At 47.1% G+C, this 22951-nt stretch overlaps 9 protein-coding genes across 9 annotated transcripts; 6 read left to right on the top strand and 3 right to left on the bottom strand.

Moving 5' to 3' along the window:
• Positions 1-1684: 1684 nt before the first annotated feature.
• PEX2_033040 (uncharacterized protein) lies at positions 1685-4542 on the bottom strand (the record flags this gene model as incomplete). Its single annotated transcript, XM_016740579.1, has 3 exons — positions 1685-2263; positions 2325-4224; positions 4280-4542. The coding sequence occupies 3 exons, from the start codon at positions 4540-4542 to the stop codon at positions 1685-1687; spliced, it is 2742 nt and encodes a 913-aa protein (XP_016601231.1).
• A 1817-nt stretch (positions 4543-6359) lies between these two features.
• On the top strand, positions 6360-8379 carry PEX2_033050 (putative FAD monooxygenase; the record flags this gene model as incomplete). Its single annotated transcript, XM_016740580.1, has 3 exons — positions 6360-7007; positions 7065-7358; positions 7417-8379. 3 exons carry the CDS (start codon positions 6360-6362, stop codon positions 8377-8379), a joined length of 1905 nt encoding a protein of 634 aa, XP_016601232.1.
• A 342-nt stretch (positions 8380-8721) lies between these two features.
• PEX2_033060 (CXXC motif containing zinc binding protein) lies at positions 8722-9611 on the top strand (the record flags this gene model as incomplete). The annotated part of the gene is made up of 5 exons (XM_016740581.1): positions 8722-8756; positions 8906-9020; positions 9094-9159; positions 9296-9418; positions 9471-9611. The coding sequence occupies 5 exons, from the start codon at positions 8722-8724 to the stop codon at positions 9609-9611; spliced, it is 480 nt and encodes a 159-aa protein (XP_016601233.1).
• A 513-nt stretch (positions 9612-10124) lies between these two features.
• On the top strand, positions 10125-10721 carry PEX2_033070 (small nuclear ribonucleoprotein F; the record flags this gene model as incomplete). The annotated part of the gene is made up of 4 exons (XM_016740582.1): positions 10125-10130; positions 10243-10280; positions 10411-10566; positions 10655-10721. The coding sequence occupies 4 exons, from the start codon at positions 10125-10127 to the stop codon at positions 10719-10721; spliced, it is 267 nt and encodes an 88-aa protein (XP_016601234.1).
• Positions 10722-12788: 2067 nt separating this feature from the next.
• On the top strand, positions 12789-13040 carry PEX2_033080 (uncharacterized protein; the record flags this gene model as incomplete). Its single annotated transcript, XM_016740583.1, has 1 exon — positions 12789-13040. One exon carries the CDS (start codon positions 12789-12791, stop codon positions 13038-13040), a length of 252 nt encoding a protein of 83 aa, XP_016601235.1.
• Positions 13041-14394: 1354 nt separating this feature from the next.
• PEX2_033090 (RTA1 domain-containing protein) lies at positions 14395-15341 on the bottom strand (the record flags this gene model as incomplete). The annotated part of the gene is made up of 4 exons (XM_016740584.1): positions 14395-14810; positions 14900-15125; positions 15182-15204; positions 15290-15341. 4 exons carry the CDS (start codon positions 15339-15341, stop codon positions 14395-14397), a joined length of 717 nt encoding a protein of 238 aa, XP_016601236.1.
• A 1610-nt stretch (positions 15342-16951) lies between these two features.
• Positions 16952-17431, top strand: PEX2_033100 (DASH complex subunit DAD1; the record flags this gene model as incomplete). Its single annotated transcript, XM_016740585.1, has 3 exons — positions 16952-17050; positions 17128-17190; positions 17243-17431. 3 exons carry the CDS (start codon positions 16952-16954, stop codon positions 17429-17431), a joined length of 351 nt encoding a protein of 116 aa, XP_016601237.1.
• Positions 17432-18032: 601 nt separating this feature from the next.
• Positions 18033-19021, bottom strand: PEX2_033110 (Rho4-like protein; the record flags this gene model as incomplete). The annotated part of the gene is made up of 3 exons (XM_016740586.1): positions 18033-18413; positions 18480-18683; positions 18737-19021. The coding sequence occupies 3 exons, from the start codon at positions 19019-19021 to the stop codon at positions 18033-18035; spliced, it is 870 nt and encodes a 289-aa protein (XP_016601238.1).
• Positions 19022-20438: 1417 nt separating this feature from the next.
• Positions 20439-22262, top strand: PEX2_033120 (phosphatase PAP2 family protein; the record flags this gene model as incomplete). The annotated part of the gene is made up of 5 exons (XM_016740587.1): positions 20439-20490; positions 20568-20784; positions 20856-21617; positions 21670-22139; positions 22195-22262. 5 exons carry the CDS (start codon positions 20439-20441, stop codon positions 22260-22262), a joined length of 1569 nt encoding a protein of 522 aa, XP_016601239.1.
• Positions 22263-22951: the final 689 nt, after the last annotated feature.

The raw sequence follows: 22951 nt of genomic DNA on the forward strand, positions 1-22951 counted from the left end.
TTTATCTGGCTGCTAGCCATCTTTCACATGCGAGTCCGATCAGAGATTCCTTTTCTAGAAAATAAAACACACCCAAAGCAAAGACAGTCTGGGAAACTTCATGCGCGTGAATGTACGGAATTGAGAGATAGGCAGAAAAAAGGGATTCAGGTACCAAATGCTTGAGTGGAAATCATTTTTAATTCAACTAGGACCCCGTAATTTGTGTAATGATAATACATGGAACTAGTAAACAGTCTAGCAGCTAGCAGTAAATTCAAAACGGAACAGAGCGAGCTAACCACTACAATATACACGATTGGTCATTTGAAGTGGAGATTAGGAGGGTGGGAACATGATCGAGATGTGCATTATTATTGGGTTTGAATTCTCTTGTGGGCAACGCACAGGCAATATGCATACTGCACTGCCATTCCAGAAATAACAATGTTTTCAAATTCCTTAATGCCCAGTACGAAGTACGGTACGGCTCCGGGCCCATCTCCGTCCCACCAACCTTAATACGGGTCCACGGGTGGCGTCCACAAGTGGACGCCTGCTTATGTAAATGTGACTACGTGCTCGATTACCTTCCAAGGTTGCCATCTACATACACTTGTACCTAACCAATTTCAGAGTCTATAACATAGTGTGTTACAGGTTTCTAGACATAGAAATAAACATAGCCCCCTTTATCTTATTGTGTGGCAGCTTCAAAGAGTGGTCTGATGCGATTGATTCGGCACGTTACCATCACCTAGCCATCTATAGAACCGTATAACAATCTTCAAGGAATCAGTTCTATTTGGAGGCCGTGTTACCCGCTAGCTGTCTGTTTGTTTTGGATATCTACATATGGACTGAGGCTATAGATCGTGGATGCCTGATCAATCCGAGTACGCAATCAGTGAGCGCAACCATAAAAAGCGGCGGTAGCTAAAAAAAGTCCAGACTTAACCGGCAGAGGAAATATAGTGTGTAGAGTAACATAGTGTATCCCTGGGTATGTACATAACACGATATAAAATAAAGGATATTGTGGTTTTGGTTTCAAATTGACTCAACACTAGCCCAGGACTGGTCAGGTTATAGTATGGTTCTCTTTCGGGAAGGACAGTTTTCTCTCTTACAAAAGTAAGGATGTTTGAATTCTCTTTGGACCTTTGTAACCTACGGTAATAATAGGACCCAACATTAATACTCCTGACCCTCTCCACTACTAGATCTTGCATATATGATAAGCTGTGTTGAATATGCATGTTCTATTTACACATGAGGTTGATAAATTACCGCAAGATGACATTACATGACTCATGCAATTTTGCGTAGAGAAGTACATAGAAATGTAAATTGATGCTTACTTTCAGTTGATCTACTAAGGAATGTAAAGGATTCATTTGGGATGGGTTGTTTTTGGATTACGCCAGACTAAACTAGTTAATCCACTCATCACTAGTAAAGCGCGCATAAAAAGAGAGAAACAGAATAGCAAAAGCGAAAACGAAAACGAAAAATAGCAGAAAACGAAAATAGCAGAAAACGAAAATAGCAGAAAACGAAACTGGCAAGATGCGAAACTAATAACGGCGATGTCCTAGAACAGAACAGCCGAGACAGAATGGCAAAAAGCGAAAACGAAAGTGAAACAGGAATTGTTAAAAAGAAGAATCAAACACAGGTCAGCTTCAAATGAGCAAAGTAGAAATTAAGAGCGAGAGTTTCCAGAGTTCTGAGTGTCTCGGTAGTGCTGCATCACTTCATGCTTCTTCAACTCTCCACGAACGTGCGCATTGAGGGCCATAATCAGCTCAATGTGGCATTCATCGGCATTCAAAAGCTCCAAGAGATCCAGGATATCGTGGATGTGCTTCTTGATAACCGAGTCGGGGGTCACAAAGGTGCGGATGTTCATGTTCTTGTAGATCTTCTTCCAGTTGCTCAGAATGGTGTGTGGGCCAAGGCCATTGCTGGTTTTGCCGAATCTGACATGATTGCGGTTTGAACTGATAATCCGATACTGGGTTTTCTGGTCGAAACGGAATTGAGGGACACCAGGCATGTGCTTCTTCTCCCATCTTCTTTTCACCTTGTGGAGAGAACTAGTGCTGAGGTGGCCTTCGTAATACTCCTTCATCAGGAATTCGTTGGCCGCGTGGGTAATCATGTTCTCAATCTCGGCGTACAGAATTGACTGCACATCGGTGTTCAGAGTAATAGGGGCAGTGTTCTCAGTGACGATGCTGGGCTTGGATGAGCCGATCAAAGCTCGATTCTCATCCCAAAACTGCCAAAATAATTGTTAGTCACTGTAAAATTTCTCAAAAGCTAAGTCAAGAAGCACTTACTATTCCCTTGATACTGCCAATGGTTGAATGTCCCTTTTCGATGGCTTCCTTCAGGAAGCGGAATCTCTTGTCGCGTGGCTCTTCATTGTCTTCAAGGTATCCTTTCTTACCAAAGAGGTTCTTGGTAAATCGCTTGCGCTTGATTCCACGAGAGTCCTCGGAGCCCTCAGAGCTGCAGACATCAGGACTTTTGCTGATACGACTCGGCGTTGCGTTGATGGGAGTGTTGTTGTTGACGTTGGGCTCATTGCCGACGAAGGAAGCTGCGCGGCTATGTCCACCATTGGAAGACTCGGACACGTGAATGGCTGTCTGATGCTGGGAAACGTCGTGGATGGGGACATCCATGGTGAAGGCGGTTTTGTTCTTAGTCACGTTCAATTTTTGTGGAACAAGAGCCTGCTCGACATTTTCCATGTTGGCTCTCTCCTCTCTCAACGGGCTTGAGTAGCTAGTAGGAGATGAAACGTAATCAGGGCGGAAAGTAATTTGCGTAAGCCGGGGATCGTGGGGGATATAAGATGGATAAATTCCAACTCGAGGCGCATCAGCATAGGAGAACTCACGAGGAGCAGGGCGACGCTCAGGAGAAGGAGGAGCTGGAGCAGGAGATAGAGGTGAATCCAGTAGAGGCGAATCAGGGGTAGTGTAGTCCCGAGCAAACATATGTTCAAGGGGTACAACAAAGTCAGTGTCCATCCCGTTGGGGTTGTCCGAACGCCAGGTGAAAACTCTTTGGAGAGAAATGACCTGAGGAGGAGACGAAGGCAACACAGGTGATTCTTGCATAGGTACATCAGAACCAGACCGTCCCCGTTCAAATCGGGGCTCAGGTGGTGGAGTAGTTTCAGGTTCAGATTCGTCTGAAGACCAATAGCAATATCCGTTAGGATAAGGGGATGAGATAGGAGATGCTGTATCTTCGTGAATGGGGCCAGGGCTCACAAATAACGAACTCTCAGCATCAGGAGCAGAGCGTTGGTCGGGAGTGAAACGGTAAGCAGAAAGTGGAACAGGAGTTGGGGACCACACAGGCGTTGCAGGTGTAACTTGACGAATGGTTCTAGAGCCCACAAGTAAAGAACTTTCAGCATTAATAATGAGGGAATCAGGGGCCTGGGTACCAGGACCAGAGCGCTGGTCCGCATGGTAGATATCCACAGATGCCGGATTTGGGGGAACGAAATGGTAAGCAGAATATGAACTTGCTGGGTTGTGATTCTCATTCGCAAGGTGCTCGTTTTCCTTTTCCTGGTTCATCAAGGCAAGCATTTCATCAATGTTTACCCCCACTTCGGTGAATTGATATTCTTGCTTGATTTCGGGGTCTGGGGTAGCGTTGGGAGCTACTGCAGCCTGAATATCCGGAGAATATTCGTGGCCAATGGGTGCAGCTTCGTACCAAGAAGTTGGACCGTGGCCGTTGCGATGAAAACTGGGATTGACTTGAGCATAGGGGGCCTCAAACGCAGGAGCAGCATGATCCAAGCGATGGGAACCAGAGGAGTCATTGGTGTAGGAGGCTTGCGCATTGTAGTAGTGATGCGAAAAGGATGGCATGGCCGGCTCAAATGCTCTGGGTTGAATGGAAGGAGTCTCATCATCGTATCCTTGCAGCTTGCATTCCCTGAGAAGCATATTCGGTTTCATCTTTTCACTCGAGTGCACAGGGCCATCAACAACTGCCTTCTGGCCAACTTCGGTAGAAGGCTGAGAATTTTCAGGTTGAGGAAATGGGCTTTTGTCGTGGTGGCCTTCCATGTTGGATCTGTCAAGTACGTAATAAATGCTCATCTTGTTGATCTCGCGACCAGAACCTTGCAAAACACCATCCTGAGCAACTGTGGTGGCCGGCTGAGGACTCTCCTGTTGAGGAATGGGTGGCAATGGTTTGGTAAATCTGTTCATCATATTAGATTTCATGTTCAGCAAATTTGGGTAAGGATGGTTCTTACACATCATTCTTGTTCACAGCAATTCCCTTCCGACGGGCTGCACCGCGTTCCGCAATACCACGAAGGCCTTCAGCCATGCTGGAGCCTCTGTCTGCGAAGGCACGTTGACTTTTGTTGCCACTCCTCTTTGCAGTACGAGGAACAGCATGTGGATGCTGTCGAAGCCATTGCTGGCGTTCATCTTCATAGAGGATCCCCGACTCGTCATCCCGGTCAATGGTGCTGAGAATTGCCCAGGGACTGACTTGGGGATATGGAGACATTGTTGCGTTTACAGTTTCAATTCAAGATACGGTTCAAAGGCAAATTGCAAGTACAGGAAAATAAATGTTGAAGTATGAGAAAGAGAAGCGTAAAGAATTTCAAGAAGTATGGGAAGAAAGAAGAAAAAGGATTGGAAGAAGGGGATAGTTATGCATCGCTGTCGTCTGAATTGAGGGATACAATGTGCGTCTTTACAATAGCCATTGAATTGTTATTCATGACTACCGAATCAAGCATAGTAGAAAAGTCGAGGCCATTGTTGAGACTAAAAAGAGTATATTGGGACCACATGGTCTGCAACAATAGGATTAGTCCAATAATGTGGCTGGCAATGTCTCAAAACAATCGGAACAAGCAAGGTGGAAACAAAGAGAATACAAACAATAATATTGGAACAAAGAAAATATATAGGAACAAACAATGAACGGACAAACGCAGAAAAATATAATTCAATATTCCTTATCAGGGAGGTTGTTGATAGACCTACCAATCAAACGCCCATCTATCATATGTTCCTAGTTGTATGAGTCAACTCTAAAAAGACGACGTGCTATGACAGCACATTTACTGGCACCCACCACACAAATACTAGTATGCCTTTAATTTTCCAATGCCATTTATTCCGTGTTTGGTCCTGATATGCTGTCTCCATTTTAAGCATGTGATTCCTATAGTTCGGAGCGGTACAACTTGTACCCGACCAAACCTCTTTCGTCATCGCTGCCTCAGGTGTCAACATTTTTATGCTACGCCGCAAATAGACGATTGAATGCTCTATTGAAGCCACTGTGGCTACATGACCGTAGAACTGGAGTTAAACAATCTGAGTGCTATTGTAATGAAAATGTAGCAATGTTTCCAAATGTTTTTTTAATCCAAAAGAGAGATGGAACCGATTCATTTGCCATGGATCGGACCGAGGAAACAAAAATAGAATAGGCAATAGGTCGCAGACTTCGTGGGTATTTCATCTAGAGAATGGCACGGAATTTCGGGTTATCTGCGGTGTAAGTACCAGGTTAAACTACCATGACGGTACAAGACCTAGTCGGGTGGATAAGGCGGCAGGAGGTCAATATTCTCGGCAGAACGGAAGGGGAAAAAAGGCATGTAGCCAATAAGATTGGAGATGGTAGTCCACTAGCCATTTCTATGTCTATGTCTAGATGGATTGGGCAATTCCCCCCTAATGATGAAGTACGGAGTGTGGATGTTGGAGGTACATAGCAAGCTCTATGTTATACATAGTAACAACATGTACTTTCCAGAGATAGATCCCGGGCAGGGGTGCCGAGGCGAAGTCACGTGACTATCCGTCCGCTTACCGAGATCGTTTCCGGGTGGAGCAGAGGGAAAGAGGAGCAATCCAGTCACACTCGAGCTATGCGGCTACTAGCTCGGGATCAACGACGGTAGTCTTATGAACATTTAATTGTGTAAAGCCAGTGCCCCCACAGGGCGCTTGCTTCTTCGATTACAAATCGTCCATAACTCAGTTTCTGGTGAACCTGATTGGCCGCTCCAACCCTCGCACCGCTGCTCCCCACGATTCCGCCGACTCTGAATGCCGTGGATGTTCTCCGTTGCTTCAGTTGAACACCCAATCCGTCCGATTACCCCAGTTACCCGACAGTATATAGAGACAGCCATGGCCCTCATTCATTTTCTTCCGCTCATCGTGCAGGGTGACACTCTAATTTATTCTGCTTTTCTTTCAACTCATACGTACATTTATTCACGCTGATCATATCTCCATCCGCCTACAATTCATAACTACCCCCCACTTTGATCCCTGTGTTCGCTTTTGGCCGCCAACATGGTCCAACAAGAGAATTATGACATTGTCATTGTGGGCGCTGGCCCCGTCGGTCTGCTCTTATCCCTGTGTATGTCACGATGGGGTTACAAGGTCAAGCACATCGACAACCGCCCAGTGCCGACCGCAACTGGTCGCGCCGACGGTATTCAGCCGCGATCTACCGAGATCCTGCGCAACCTTGGCTTGAAGCGCTCTATCATGGCTTATGAGCCTGCCAAGGTGTACGACGTTGCCTTCTGGGATCCCAAGAGTGATGGTTCTGGCATCGGCCGTACTGGCAGCTGGCCTAGTTGTCCTCGTTTTATTGATACCCGCTACCCTTTCACCACCCTAGTCCACCAGGGCAAGATCGAGCGTGTCTTCTTGGATGAAATCAAGAAGGCCGGCACAACCGTCGAGCGGCCATGGACCATCGTTGGCTTCAAGAACGACGGTGTGGACGCTGATTACCCTGTTGAGGTCAACCTGAAGTGCCTGGATACCAATGTCATCGAGAATGTGCGCGCCAGGTACTTGTTCAGTGGCGAGGGTGCCCGCAGCTTCGTCCGTGATCGGCTTGACATCAAGATCCACCATAAGGATCCTATTGCCTATGTTTGGGGCGTTATGGACGGTGTCGTACGCACCAACTTCCCCGATATCGAGGTAAGCATACCCGAAAATACCCAATCTCACGCATTTCTCTAATGCATTAATATATAGACAAAATGCACCATCCACTCCGACGCTGGCTCAATCATGGTCATTCCCCGCGAGGACAACATGGTCCGCCTCTACGTCCAGATCGCCTCCTCCACCGACGCCGATTGGAACCCTCGAAAGACCGCGACTGCCGAAGAGGTCCAGCAGACCGCGAAGAACATTCTGAAGCCATACTGGATCGAGTGGGACCGAGTTGAGTGGTACTCTGTCTACCCCATTGGACAGGGTATCGCTGAAAAGTACACCCTTGACGAGCGAGTCTTCATGGGTGGTGATGCTTGCCACACTCACAGCGTCAGTATTACCCTTTGAAGTTTTTGTTGTTCTGAAAATATCGCTAACGCCTCTAAAGCCCAAGGCTGGCCAGGGAATGAACACTGCTTTCCATGACGCACTCAACATGGCCTGGAAGATCCACGCTGTGGAGAGTGGCTTTGCCAACCGTTCTATTCTTAGCACCTACGAGAGCGAGCGCAAGGATATCGCTGAGACTTTGCTGAACTTCGATTCCAAGTACGCAGCCCTATTCTCCAAGCGCCGTCCTTCTGCTGGTGAGGTTGGTTCTGCCAGCCACACTACTGTGGGTGCTGGTGGGGAGGAGGACGAATTCGTCAAAACCTTTAAGTCATCTTGCGAGTTCACCAGTGGATACGGAGTGGCCTATCAGCCCAACATCTTCACCTGGGACGCAAGCCACCCTGCCAAGTCCGCTCTGTTTAAGATTCCCGGCGTTCATCTGACTGCGGGTCGCGCTTTCACCCCGACCACCGTCACCCGTCTTGCAGATTCCAACTTTGTCGAGCTTGAGCAGGAAGTGCCCGCTAACGGTGCATTCCGCATCTTTATCTTCGCTGGCAACCAGTCCAAGACCAAGAAGGCCATTGCCGACCTTGCTGCCAACCTAGAGAAGGAGCGCTCCTTCCTTTCTGTGTACCGCCGGTCTGACATTACCGATGTGTCGTTTTTCGAGCGCCACAACCCTCACTCTAAGCTCTTCACCCTGTCTGTAATCTACGCAGGCTCCAAGAACACCATTGATGTGGACTCCATCCCCCAAGTCCTGCGCGACTACCACCACCACCTCTATGCCGATGATATCCCCGATGTGCGTGTTCCCCAGGCTCAATTTGCGGCCCACGAGAAGCTGGGCTTCGATGCCGAGAAGGGTGGTGTTGTAGTCACCCGCCCCGACAGCCACGTTGCTTGCACTGTGCAGCTGGTTGAGGGAAGTGGCACTGTTGACGCTCTCAACGAGTTCTTCAACGCGTTCTCGACGAAGCCGCTGGGCCAGGAGTCTCAACAGAGCCGCCTGTGAGAATGTTGACGTGTTTATGAGTCTGTATTTTACCTTTGAGATGTATATAGCTTGTTTTATTCGTTCGTTGCGAGCGATAGCTTGAGCATGACCGGCGTTTATTTTCAATTTATATATGAATAAAATTTCTGATTCAAATACCAACACTCCTCTTTACACTTCTATCTTTTGTATTTCAGAGTCTTGATAAGCTCAATGTTTATAGAGTGGTCACATGCCAAGCCTCGATCTACGTTGAAGTATTTTCCCATCTCCACCCCGCATCACCTGCAGAAAGGATCTTGACTTCAGCCATCACAACTTAAGATCAAGGTCACTCACTTGACTTCAAAAGCGAAAAAAATGCTCACTCTTTCGGTCGAAGCTCAGCTGGAGGGGTAAGTGGTCCTACCTTGGCTGTCTGATTATTGAGCCTTTGCAGGTGCTTGGATCTCCCCGCACTGCACTCCAATTCCAGGAACGCCGCGCGGGCAGATCCTTTCGGCCACCATTATCAAAGAGTCAACCAGCTGATATAATGATATAGCGTTACTGCCCTCCTACCCACAGACACTGAGGAAAATCCCTACTTCTACACTTTCCGAGTGCAATGCACCTCCTGCCACGAGACGCACCCCAACTGGGTCAGCTTCAACCGTTTTGTACGTGGAATACTTACATACTGCTCTCCGTTACATTATGATTGAGTGGTTTATTGACTGGATTGATGTATAGGAGGTGCACGAAATCCCCGGTAGCCGAGGCGAGGCTAATTTCGTGTGGAAGTGTCGACTATGCACGGTAAGCTAGCTTTCCCCCCCAATCTGACAGATTGAATTTGCGAGTTGTTTCCATTTCGGTTGCACTCCGCTTTGTTGGCATCAATCATTTGGGCCTCTGCGACCTTTGCATGATTACACGGCTAATAACCGCATAGAAAACCCACACTGCCTCCATCACTAGCGGACCTAAGGCCTATGAGGCCCAGGAAAAGCAGAACTCCCAGAAGATCATCGAAATGGACTGCCGTGGCCTTGAGTTCATCGAGTTCAAGCCTGATGTGAGTAAATCCCAACTTCTGGTAATTTTATGTGCTGACGAAGATAATCCAGGGTGAATGGGAAGCCAAGGCTATTGAGTCCACCACCACCTTCTCTGGAATTGACCTTTCAGAGGGTGAGTGGTATGACTACGATGAGAAGAAGGGTGAGGAGGTCAGTATCAAGGAAATCACCTGGACTGTTGGCCGTTAAGCGAAGATCTACTTGACGATGATGATTTTCAGACGTCTGAATCTATGAAGCTCTGATGAACTCTGATTATATTTTCCATTGTATTATTACTGGTGTCTGTTGATGAGCTTAACCTTGGAAGCTGTGATGGGAATGGGGGCACGGAGCATGCTGAAAACGGGGATATATCAATGATGAGAAAATGAGCGATAAAAAGAAAATCTCCTTTGTCTTCGCTGTAATGAGTTAACGTAGGGCATTTACCTACAGCAAAAACTCTCATCTCAATCCAACCACTTTGCCCACTATACAGGAACTTGAGGGCGGTAAAGAAATACGGGCGCTGATTGGCCATCTACCACCGCCTTATTCACCTCACATTTTCGCGATCTCGCCGTCTCCGATGTCAACTTAGCTAAACACGACCAACACGATCAACCAGCAGAGTGAAAGACTTTGCTCAAGATTCTACTGTCATCATATCCTCAAATCCTCCTCCACCTCAACGAACCAAAAACCCATACTCGAGCCACAATGAGTGTATGTCTTTCCCCTCAAGCTCTGCCCGCTATCAAGCTTGAGATCCCACTCATTAGCACCTGGACCTGTATGGGCTCTCCAGAAGACCAATTGCTAACTCGCACTTTTACAGTTCCAACCACTTAACCCCCGTCCCTTTCTCCAGGCTCGGTATGCGACCCGCCCCCAACCCACCCCGGACCCCATTAAGCAAGCCCAAGCAGCATATCTATCTCTCGAGACATTCACACACATGCGCCGTTGCTGTTGACATAGCTTGCTAACCTATATATCTCTACAGCGTGGGCACCGAAGTCCTCATCCGTCTGAAGTGGGGCCAGACCGAATACAAGGGTACTCTCGAGAGCATCGATTCATACATGAACGTCCTGCTGCGCGACACGCAAGAGTTTATCGACGGAAAGCCCACTGGTGCATTGGGTCTTGTTCTGATCAGGTATGTGATGCGCGCTTCAGCTGGCTCGACGCCAAGCTGGATACTTGTGATTCTAGTTTGGCTAACCCTCTTTATTTCCCCTGCATAGATGCAATAACATCCTCTACATGGGCTCTGCCGATGCTATTGAGATGACGGACATGGAATTTAAATAATATGTCGCATACCCCGGAATGGAGATGCGATGCAGTGCGGTACATGAGGGGGAGTGATGGGAGATGACGGCTGTTTTTATGTGTCTGGAAGTGTGTGCTTCGATGCTGTGGTTTTGGAGCAGCGTACCTAGCACAGTGGGATTCTTGTTCCATTGAATGGATGAGTTGCTTGGTTTGGGGTACGTACCCTCAGATGCCTGCTGCGCCCGCCAGGCACCCGGAGACACGACCTCTGACGAGCTAGCATCTGCACAGATAGACACGGAGGATCGAGTGTACCAGGCTTGTTGGCACTCAGGTGTGTATTACGCACAATTTCAATTTATCACGAGGCGTTTGTTTGTTTATGGCTTTTCAAAGAGGGGTTTGTGCATGGCCTCTAACCAAAATCGAATCAATTACTTTCTGCACGACTCTGAGAGGCATACGTAGTTGGGTTCTTTCTTGGTTAATCAGGGCTGCGCTCGAGTCTGCTGCGCCATCAAGTGTCGAGTGCGATGGTGCATTGTATTATGACTCAGGTGCGCCGCAGTGACGAGCACGAGAACGTCTCCGGCCGGTTACTCCCCCCCTTTGTTCAGTCGGAGGGCATCGGTGAGAAAAAGGGGACCACAGCCGAAATTCAATAGGGATCGACATATTTTGAATGTACGTGTACTCCGGTGCACTGAAGCAGTGACAAGACACTATGACCCAGGGCAATCAGTTTCTCAACAGAAAATATGTTGTAGTAGCTCCCAAGTGCTGTTATGATTCGTATTTCGGGGCCGGAGTATAGTCTCCACCCCCGACGGCCCCGACGGGCTTCCCATTCCTGGAGATAACTGTATCGCACAGTCCGCACGATGGTCCGGTTGACATCAGCTCGGGCGGCGCAGCCCTGAATCTCGAATGGGGCGAATCCACTTACGTATACTAACACCCCTGTTCCTCTTGACGCGGTTTATGATCACACATTTTCCATGTTATATGACATTTGTTGAAAGAGACTCGGATGTGTGGCGGGTTGAGGTGGCTAATTGCTGTGGCGGTTCTTTTTATAGAAGACGACGTACCACATGGCGCACAATGTACCATATGTATCGACCAATGTACATACCAAGAGCCGATCATCCATGGACCCGTCGACTTGTTTACCCCCTCTGCAGTCCCTGACCACCCACACCTATGATAGAGATTTTCATGCTATCAACGTCATGGCGCTCGAAGGATGGCATCCACAATAGTAAGCTAAGACGAATAGCGCACTGCAGGGTTATTGTAGTCAGTTTCAGAGTCTATGGGGGGCCTTGTCTACAGAAGAGAAAAAAACCAAGGAGCATATGATCTTCCTAGATCATAGACCAAATTCGACTTGGACCCATTCGTGTCAGGTGCTTTCTCCATACATCTAAACGAACCATCACGGTCCTTCATAATGATGGTCACTCGGACGCCACCAAAGTAATTGCCGATCATTGCCCCCGCAGCTAAAAACTAATTGCCAAAACGGGCTTGTGCATTGATGTACGGAGTACAGAGTATGCACTCAACTTGTGGGGTTTCGAGATGCCTTGAGGGAAAAAGGTTGCCTACTTGGATAGTACACATTGACTCGAACGTGTACTTCTTGTATAAGTAGTATAGAAATATATAAAATATAGAAATAAAATCTGAAAAGGAGCCAAACACAACGCTGATCATAGTCTACAGACAAATCTTATAGTTGGACCAGCGAATCACTAACTTGCCTACTCCACTGATCTTCGGTACTGCAGACATTCACATTTCCTTTTTTGTTGTCGGAAGCCATTTCCATCCTTTTGTTTTTTTTATAAAACCTCCCATCTCCTTCATTCTTCTTTATTTTTCTATTCTCCGATTCCCCATTCTCTATTCTCTCCAAAACTTGAAACACTTAAATCTCCACAAGTCTGCAGTCAGCTCAAACCTGGAACACTCTTTGTCTCATCTCGCGCTGGAACCTACACAAAACTATACAATTTCCTTCTACTTTGCAATTCAAAATATACTCTCCATTTCCTACTAAACCACAAACTACAAACCACACGAACGTTCGCTTACACAATGCGTGACACACCCTCCAAGTTCATCGAGATGCTCGATCCCAAGGACTCATCCCTACGCATGTCCGACTCCGACGTCCGTCTTGAGGATGTCCTTGCCGACCACGAAGCAACCATCAACAACCGGGCCCGTTCCTCCACACAGTCCTCTACAAAACCAGACAAATCCTTGGCTCGTAGGAACTCAACATCCCCGACGCCGCGCTGGAAACGTCTGAGTAATATTCTCGCGCAACCCCGCCGGAACTCCTAACATACTACACCCCCACTCTACAGTGACGTGCCTCGGTTTTCCTATACTCCACTCTACTATATGTCTCAGGCACCTGTTCGGAGTTTTGTGGACAATGCCGAACACATTTCTTGCGATGTGAAAACGAAATGAAAAAACGAAAATGCAAATGCAAATGCAAATGATTTTTTATGGCTACATTTACGACTTGACTAGCAATTTTGGGTCTGTGTTTCGTGCCCGGGGCACGGTGACATGGACTGAGAACTGTGGATTGCAAACGAGATTACGAATTGAAATGATACAAAGTTATGTGAGCTACGATACTAGCCTGGTTGCTATTCGGGTGTTATCGAGTGTTTAGCCCCGGACTGCTTTTTAGTCTGCTCTAGCACTGGCCCGGTTGACAAGGGCAGGATTTTGACCCCGCTTTGATGATTTGATGAGTGTGTACCTTGTCTAGGTGGGTATTTGGATTTAGATCTATATTTGGTTCTAGATTTGTCCTTTGGCACATGTATAGAAACCAAATTCTTCAGGAAATGAAGAACGCGAACGGTCTGAGACCTGCGTCTATCTATTATTCGATTCTTGTCAATATAACTTCTTATTGCTTCTCTACTGCTTGTCCCTGCCGCTTGTAGCCATAGTACCTTTGATACCCGTTGTAGCCCTAAATTGAACCATACATTTAGTCCGAATCTCGTCCATGAAGCGACAGTAACCGAAATTCTATTTGACCCCGTTGTTTGTTCTTGAACTTTGTACCTGGCAAATATTAAATCCGGCGGGGTCTTAGCTTTGGCCCTGGAATGAAGATACTCACTACCTATCAGGCTTGTAGCATGTACATAATAGGTACCAGTGGACTCTGAACCCTCGGAGTGGATCATTCATGCTACAAATCCAGTCCCTCTCAGACTGATCCAATAAAAAGGGCTTTGTTGGAAATGTTTCAGAGAGTCAGGAACATATGTCAGTCAAGCTAGGATAGTTCTTTCACTTTTTCTATTGCCTAGCACAGCAGCTCTCAGTGTCAGGGCATACGACTCGCGACTCGGCGCTGTATCGGACTCTGTCCCTGCGCCGGACTATTCGGACCTTCAAGCCTAGACTAAATAGTGCGCATATAGAGCTATACGAGAGACCTGCGGATGCAGATTGAAATTTAAATAATCTCAAAATGAAAAGAGAACTGTAGCAAAGCGACATAGAATGTCGGACAAATTTCGAGACTGAGAGCTCGTCCATTTAATTTGTATGGACTCTGGCTTAATCTATAATTATTATAATGTATATTAATTTGATACATGTTGAGTCAGTCTGGTTGAATATGCCCGGAGATTTCCCGGCATACTAAATCCAGTCTTCTCAATCATCCAATCAGCTCCATCCCATGTCCACCTTTCCTCTCTTCCATCAACCTGCTAATCTCGGCCGGATGCACCACGTTAAACGCAGCCATTACCAGCAGCATAAGAGCGGCATCGAAAACGTAACTCCAGAATTCATGCTGGAGCAATGCCCCGCTGCTTCCCTGGTTGTACTCGATGTATCGGAAGATGGACCGGACGAAAATTAACAGACTACCGATGTATAACACGGTCTGGTGTTTCTTCCAGGGGACTACCTGCTGTTGTAGCACCCTTGACCCGTTTTTCTCAAGCTTGACGTGGAAAATGATGCTCGTGATTATGAAGATTCCGAAAAAGATAATTTGAATGATCAAGCCGACTTTGATCACATTTCCGCCCTTTGCTGCTGTACTGGCTTTGACGAGCATTCCGGCTCCTGCATTGATGCAATATAGCGTTAGTCAATCGGAAGATGCAAGATATTGTGGACTCATTGAGGGACTCTATATGTGTAAGGTATCTTACCTCCTGCCTGAACTAAGAATGATACCACATCCCCAACCACAAAGATCTTCGTCAACCACGAGCGTCGGATCGGTGACAAGTGTTCTCCACCAGTGATAATCATGATGCGGCCAAGTTCCATATAAATACTTGCAGCGAGCAGCGACGGCGCGACGAGGACAAATATGGCTTGAATAGCAAGAGGAGGAGTTGTGTAATTCGGGTATTCGTTGGAAGAAACGACACGCTAAAGCTGTGAGCATATTCCCTATCTGACTTGATCGAGCATCGAGATTGGCTTACGCCTATATATCCAATAATCTCAACTAAAGAAAACTTGTGTTAAAAAGACCCGGAAAATAGCCCGAAGAGAGGCTCGACAGCAAGTGGGTACACTGAGCTGATACTCACATATTCCTCCGAATATAAAAGCAGTGAAGAACCAAGTCCGACCACGGAACATTTGCCAACAATGCAGGAGGGTTAAGATTCCGAATAAGACAATGAATGTCACTGCAACTGGTATTGAAGGTATGTAGTCATACTCTCCCATATACTTGACTTCAACCATTGTGTCTTTGAGCGTGTTGTCTAGATCAAAAAATCAACCAACGATCGAATTGAGCTGGGCTTGCACACGACTGAACAGTTATATATCTCCAAGGTTCAGGGGATTTCCGGAGCCAATTCTAAACGTTGAAGCCTATTATATTTTTGGATATAAGCTCAAGAAATCTGACAAGTATGATAGAGTTCGTACAACATTCCCGGCTGGACTTGTCGTTTCTTTGTCTCCGAAGTGCTCGTTTACCGTACACTCGGCTCAACTTTCCCCTACATCCGAAACAACTCTCACAGTACGAATGTGATGGAATTCCCATATGCCTTTCTTCTCAAATTTCAATTTTGGGGATTTATAATCTGACAATCTGACGGAACACCCCGTATCCGAGTCTCCACAATCGGCCTGCGCCTCTATACACTGGTGGATACCTCGATCTCACCCCTTTCCAACTCCACGACGCTAAGCCTGAGAAGGCATGCAACTTGCGAAAGCACAGGCATGTTAGGACTAGCCTCGACCATATATATCGCTTAGGTACTCCATACTAGTCTTATGCTCACATATACTGACACTAAGTGGTGGCAGTGCGATGTACACCGGCCTCTGTGCGGTTTATGTTGTACGCATAAGGCGCAAACTCGGATATAACTACTCCGTGTGTGCATGGGGCTTCCTTTAGCTCCGAAGTCTTCTTCTGCATTACAAGGACATATCAATGTGAATTCTCGCTCTGTGTCGCCCAGCGATACTAGGCACCATAGAGATGGGCACCCTCTTGAGAGGATTCCTGTTTCTTCCTAAGCAGCTTTCAAATCTAAAAGAGGAATTGAGGTTAGATAAATGGCTATATCCGGGTCGCAAACCCAGTAATCGAGAATCAAGGCATGCTGGATGAATCTCATATCTTGTTCGAAAGCCAGCCTTAAGGCTTCCTTCTTTGATAGAAACTTTACCTTTGAGAGTCAAACTAAGAATAATTTCCACCTCTTTAGGTGTCAGGACACCAGGATATGTTCAGGGAAAAAATTACGGACTCGGGGTTCAGTTCAAACCACGTAGGATTCAGGGACGAGACCGGGAATATTTTTGCCAGTGTCAGTAGAAGAAATAGACTGCTATTTCCATACATTGATAAAACAGAAAGTAGAATATGTAATAATTCCTAAACAATTCTCAAAAGTAATTGCATGTAAGAGGAGAAGTTGTTAAATTGAAGCTTTTCAAAGCTGATCGATCTCTTATCAAATCTGCCCCACATCAACCTCCCCCATCACCTCAAATTATCCAAATCACAACTGCAGCAACCCTGTAGCTGTGACTGTGATTGGAGATTTCCCTGCAAAAGCCCGTGTTTAGTCCAAGATTCAACGCCAAGCAACAAGCTTCCGCGACGCTCCCCGAAACCCAGACCGTCGCGTCGTTGAGCGTGTGCCCGAACGTGCCAAGTCGTGTCATTCCACACTTGTCACCTCATCTAGCCCTACCAGAATACCAGAAGTCAAAAAAAGATGGCCTGGCTGCAGCAAACACCAGGCTCTGGCGGTCGTACCGCCTCCCCAACAGTCTTTGAGCAGCAGCGCGAGGAACTCGTCCGGGAGATCGCAGTGGTATGTACCATGTCCACGAACTCCCCCATCGGGAGTTCTTATCAGCCACAACAACCGATGTTAATTTATTCGAGCAGGGAATGGAGCAAGTACTTCAAAACATGAACCGTTTGAATCGGAATTTGGAGAGCGTGATTGCGGTAAGCTTCAGCACCCGGACAGGGAAAGCGCAGCTGCTAATGGTATTATTAGGTTGGGAATGAATTTGGATCAGTGGAAGCGCTCTGGTCCCAGTTTGAGAACTTCATGGGCCGACCTGAAGAACAAGGCGAGGAGGCTGGTAATGGCAATGGGAAGCGGAAGGTTAGTGGAGAGAGTGATGCGAGTAAGTCGGGAGTAAAGCGTGAAAACGACGAGGGTGACTCGACAGTCATGCAGTGATGGTTTACATTTTGGTCTGCATGATGGGTCTCGGCGTCGGGCTGTTTTACTTTTTTTCTTCTCTCTTTTCTTAGATACCATTCAAAATTCGGGTTACATTTACCTGGAAATAAAGATATACGAATCCTACGGGGAAGACATTGATAAACACAAAAGGTCAAATGTATTCAGTAACACATAGGACATCGCTTTCGCCAACAGAACATATCAGATAACATAATCGAGAACACCAATCCCATGCATGCCAATGGAAAACGGCAGAGACCCGATTCGTGAGAGACATCAAATGGAACAAGGGGAACAAGGGTCGTGAAAAGGGCCAAAAAGAACACAAGGGGGAAAAAACGTGGAATAAAAGAAACAGCCTCCAGCAAAAATAAAAAAGAATCGAGATCATTGTAAGGGCCGCACAGCGTATCCATACAACAGAGAAGGATTTAGAAAGTCATGTCTAGCTTTGTCCAGCTTGCGGCGACATGTCACATACATAGGCGAGCGGGCAAGCAAGCCGACGAAGCAACCAGGCTTGTGGTCCGGCCAGGAGAGAAAGGAAGCAAAGGGTGTCGAGAATGGAAGAAGATATAGATCGAGTAGAATCAATCTACAGAATCTTGCAAGTGCGCTTCTTAATCTTCTTGCCGGGGCGGGGGCCTCCACCCCCTGAAGGGATAGCGCTGGCGCGATTGTTGCGGCTGTTACGACCAGCCGGTTGCTGAGCTGTCCAGCCTTGTTCTTCGATTGAGATGGCCGAGTCAACGGCCTTGGCGAAGACTTCATCCACACCGCGCATCTCCTTACTACTGCATTCGGCATATGTTGCTCCCATCCGTTGGGCGACATTTTCGCCTTGCTCTGGTGTGATGGGTGTCAGGCCTTGTGTTTTGAGGAGTTCAATGCAGGTTCGCTTATTGCGCAGGTCGGACTTCAAGCCAACGAGAATAATGGGTGTGGTGGGACAGAAGTGTAGAACCTCGGGATACCACTAAAAAAAAGGAGAGATGTTAGACAAATCCAGCAAAAGCAAAGATATTCCAAATTTAGGACTCACCTTGTCAACAACATTCTCCAATGATGCGGGGCAATCGATAGCAAAGCAGACAAACAGAAGATCAGTCTCGGGATAGGACAGTGGACGCAAACGGTCATATTCCTCCTGTCCAGCAGTATCCCAGAGGGCTAATTCAACGGTCTTACCAGAAGCCCGATGCGTCGTTTGGGTGATATAATTCTCAAACACCGTGGGGACATATTTCTAGATGAGAATCAGCACCCGGGATCATATCTTTCCTCGCAGGTTGAACGTACCTCTGGGAAGTAACCTTGAGAATAACTGATCAACAGACAAGTCTTGCCACATCCACCATCGCCCACCACTACAAACTTTTTTGAGAATGAGGGCGGCTGAGTAATATTTGTTGCCTCGGACATCCGTCCACTGGAGACACTGGTATTGGTGCTGGCTGTGCCGTGGCTGACTCGGATGCTGTCGCTGCGCGCACGACTGTGACGCGGTGTCAAAGATGGAGGAGGGGTGGCGAGAGAGCGGCGGCGCGATGCTGCATGGTATTGATCTTCGTACGTAGCACTCATGGTGAGTAGGGGTAGGGGGTTGGAATGTCCCTCGTTTGTAATGTGATACAGGGGAAAATGGGGATTATCAGTCTGCTGATAGGATGAGATTGTTGATATGGAATGAGAGGTAAGAGTGAAGAAACAGAGGAGAAGATAGATCTAAAAAAGATCTAGAGGATCGATAGAGCAAGAGGGTCTGGCGAGACCCGTGAGACCTGTGAAACCCGTGTTTACACCGGGGCTACCATAGCAACGGCCGTGCCTCTATGACGCCAGGGCTCCGCTTCCCACGATTAAAGGCCTCGATATCCTGTATCCTGACATTGACTGGTTTTATCTCGATCCTGTTTTGCTTTTGACTCCACTAATATATTCTTGTTCTCCACCGTTCAGCTCACTATGGCGCAGCTTTTGTTGTATGCAGTTTACCCGATGATGTCAGGTGATTTGTAGATCTTTCCTTAGATATGAGGCTTCACTGTCTTTCTTTTCTAATATAAGCTATCATATAACCTATCTGTGTATCTTGTATAAGGCTTACATCTAAAGAAGGATTTTAAATCCAAGTATCTAATTGAAAATCGAGTAGCCAAGATAATATAAAATATAAAATCAAATGGGCTTTGACCACGCTAACTCTGCAGGTCATCTTTCGACTTTATTCAACGGAGAAGACCGACATCCCGTGTTGAATAGCCTTAGATACGAGTTGACAATAATCCTTCCTTTTTTAATATTTTTTTTTATAAAATTGTAGTTTTCTTGCCCTTTTGATCTCCTAGGAGATATCAATTGCAATCTTATATCAATCTTAGAATGAGACAGGATCGTCTCAACCGAAGCTAGGTAAGGGCCGCATAGTACATATAGTATCACCCGGAAAAATGAGCTGAAGAGTTCAAAGCTACTTAAAGACATTAAAGTAGTCAATGAAAATCTATTAGAGATAGTGGATCAACATTGATTTCACATGTATTTAGCGACCTTGAGGACTATATTATCTGGTTGACGATACTCCGTACATACGTTGTAAATAAAATTATAGATCCAACATATTTTAATCCGTACTTGAATATAGATTTATATAAACGAGAGATTTTATCTTAGTAAAATCAAGTACCCACGATGTACACCTGCCCGTGGGCATCCATAGATCCATGGATGGCCCCAATGCAAAGTGACTAAGCACACACATGGCAGCTCCGGGGCCATTAGGGGTTTGAGCCGCGGATGATCTTCCCGTCAACTTTAGAGGATATTCCCATTCAACCTCGAGTTTCTCCATTATATCATTTGCCTCAATCTAACTTCAATTCGCTCTTTATGGTCTGAACCCCTACATCCCTAAACCCCTCAAACGGACCGGCAGGCAGCGGCCTGTCCATCTATGGAATCCATCCGATTGCGACACTGTCTAGACCGATAACACTGCATCATGGGCAACAAAAAGGACCAGCCCGATGCTGGACTGAAGAGCCTGAATCACTGTATGCGACTGGCTTCTTTTTTTCCACGCTCGTGGCTTATCGGGATGTCCGCTAACCGTCGCGCGTTTGCGACATAGATTCGAATCGATTGCCCCTCTGGCGGTACTGGCCGCGACAAAAGCTCATCCCATTGATCCGATATGAGACGCCATACTTGGCTTGGGTGCAAGAGAAAGTGCGCACGCCAACCCTTGACTCGTATTTCGCGTTCACAGCCAACCTCGGCACTCATACCTTCTTCATGGTCTTCTTGCCCTTCCTCTTCTGGTGTGGTTCCCCCAGTATGGGCCGTGGGTACGTTTTCTTTTTGGAATTGAAATTGAAATTGCAGGTGGAGGTATGTGGCTGACAAGGATTGTCCATAGATTGGTACACATCTTAGCGTCGGGCGTCTTTTGGAGCGGCTTCCTCAAGGACCTACTATGTCTTCCTCGCCCTCTGTCTCCCCCACTCCAGCGGATTACCATGTCCGGTTCTGCAGCACTAGAATATGGCTTCCCTTCGACACACTCCACCAACGCTGTCTCGGTTGCGGTCTATGCTTTGGCCCTGCTTGGTTCACCCGACTCCACTCTTAGCGCGCAGGTCACCCTCTTACTCCAAGCTATCACCTATATCTACGTCGTGTCCATTGTATTGGGTCGACTGTATTGCGGAATGCATGGGATGCTGGACTGTACTGTTGGGTGTGCTATGGGTGCGGCCATCGGCCTCGTACAATTTCATTATGGACCTGCCTTTGAGGAATTCATTTTATCCGCTTCGCTGATGGAAATTTCCCTGCTGGGACTTGTTATCATATTCCTCGTCCGTGTTCATCCGGAGCCGGCGGATGATTGCCCATGCTTCGATGATAGTGTTGCATTCGCAGGAGTTATGCTAGGCGTGGATGTGTCTTCATGGCACTTCGCCGATATCTGGATCGGTTATCCTTCTGGATCAATTCCCTACGACCTCGAGACCGTGGGCTGGATTAAGACTGTCGTTCGTCTGGTCGTGGGCGTTTTGTGCGTGTTTGCTTGGAGAACTGTAACAAAGCCTGCTTTGCTGCGCATTCTGCCACCTATCTTCCGGACTCTGGAGAAGCTTGGTCTTTTGCTCCCTCGACGTTTCTTCACCACCGCATCGTGAGCCTGAATGTGCTTCCTGCCTGTGGACGATACGCTGACCTGTTCTTAGTGAATACACCACCATTCCCTATAACCTAAAGGATCACGACGTTCTTCCAAACTTTTCTGACATCCCAGACATCATTACCACAATGCGCCATCCTCGCCGCCGAGCCATCTCGATTGGCCCTCAGTCCGAAGCTGATGCGTATGAGACCCTGGCGTACCGGGAAAAGCGCCGTCGCGAGAGTCAATCTGGGAGCAACCGTCCTTCTCCAGTCGCAGAGGATCAACTCAAGCCTAATGGAACGCCCGTGCGGTCCAGAAAGACGGCATCGCTAGACGATTATGAAGGCATGATGGGCAGAGGCAGCCCTGGTTCATCCGCAGTGGATGTGAATTTTGACATACCGACAACACCTTTCCCTTCGCTAGATTTCGAGGCTGGCGAGCGGGAGGAAAAAGAGGTGTTCTCCCAGATCAAGAAGCCCCGCGTGCGGTATGACGTGGAGGTAGTGACAAAACTAGTTGTATATGCGGGTATGTGAAACCCCTGGATTTTGACACAACATTTGCTGATATCAGTCTCCTTCAGGTATTCCATGGGTGGTCATTGAAGTCGCACCTCTATTATTCGACCTAATCGGGCTCGGGACCCGATGATGACGAGGATGAGAAACGGATTGATAAAAGTGCAATTAGCGTTGCAGCCCCTCTCTTCCTAGCTCTACCAAATCCTCGGCCTGCTCCTAGCTCAGCGGGCTGTGCTAGAACAGGCCAGCCTAGAAGTATCCTTTACGTTGTCCATGTACATAAGCATTGAAAGCAATATTTATCCACAGGTCTTCTTCGGTCTCGTCAGACATCCTGCTCAAGTACAGGTACGGGACCAGCTTCATGAGCTACGACATACAAGACAAATGAATGAAACAAGAACAAAGGGTGATCAAGCCTAGGTGCAATCGCAATTTTCTCTTTCAAGTTGTCGCATTGTGATGGCTGTTTATAGAGTCCGCCACAAGACAACTGTTAGATGAAACACCAAAGAGCATGAGACCAGATTAGAAGAAAACTATATCTAGCACAAGCTGAAGAATAACATGCAAAAGAAACTGCTCTCAAAAAAGATAGTCAAACAAAGAGTGACAATGTGTGCAGCCGAGTAGGTCAAAGCAACAACAATGGAGGCTGGGGCCGGGGAATATGTGATGAGTCAGCAGCATGATGAAAGAACCCAGGGCACCGCGTCGGCTCATATTGTTCCCATACCTCTTCTACTGCGGAGTATTTGCCTTCAATTCTGGGTTCGGGATAGATATTCCAGTCATGCCCAATGATGGATCTTGAAGTCT

Source organism: Penicillium expansum (assembly GCF_000769745.1).
Source record: "Penicillium expansum strain MD-8 chromosome Unknown contig102, whole genome shotgun sequence".
Taxonomy (NCBI): Eukaryota; Fungi; Ascomycota; class Eurotiomycetes; order Eurotiales; family Aspergillaceae; genus Penicillium; species Penicillium expansum.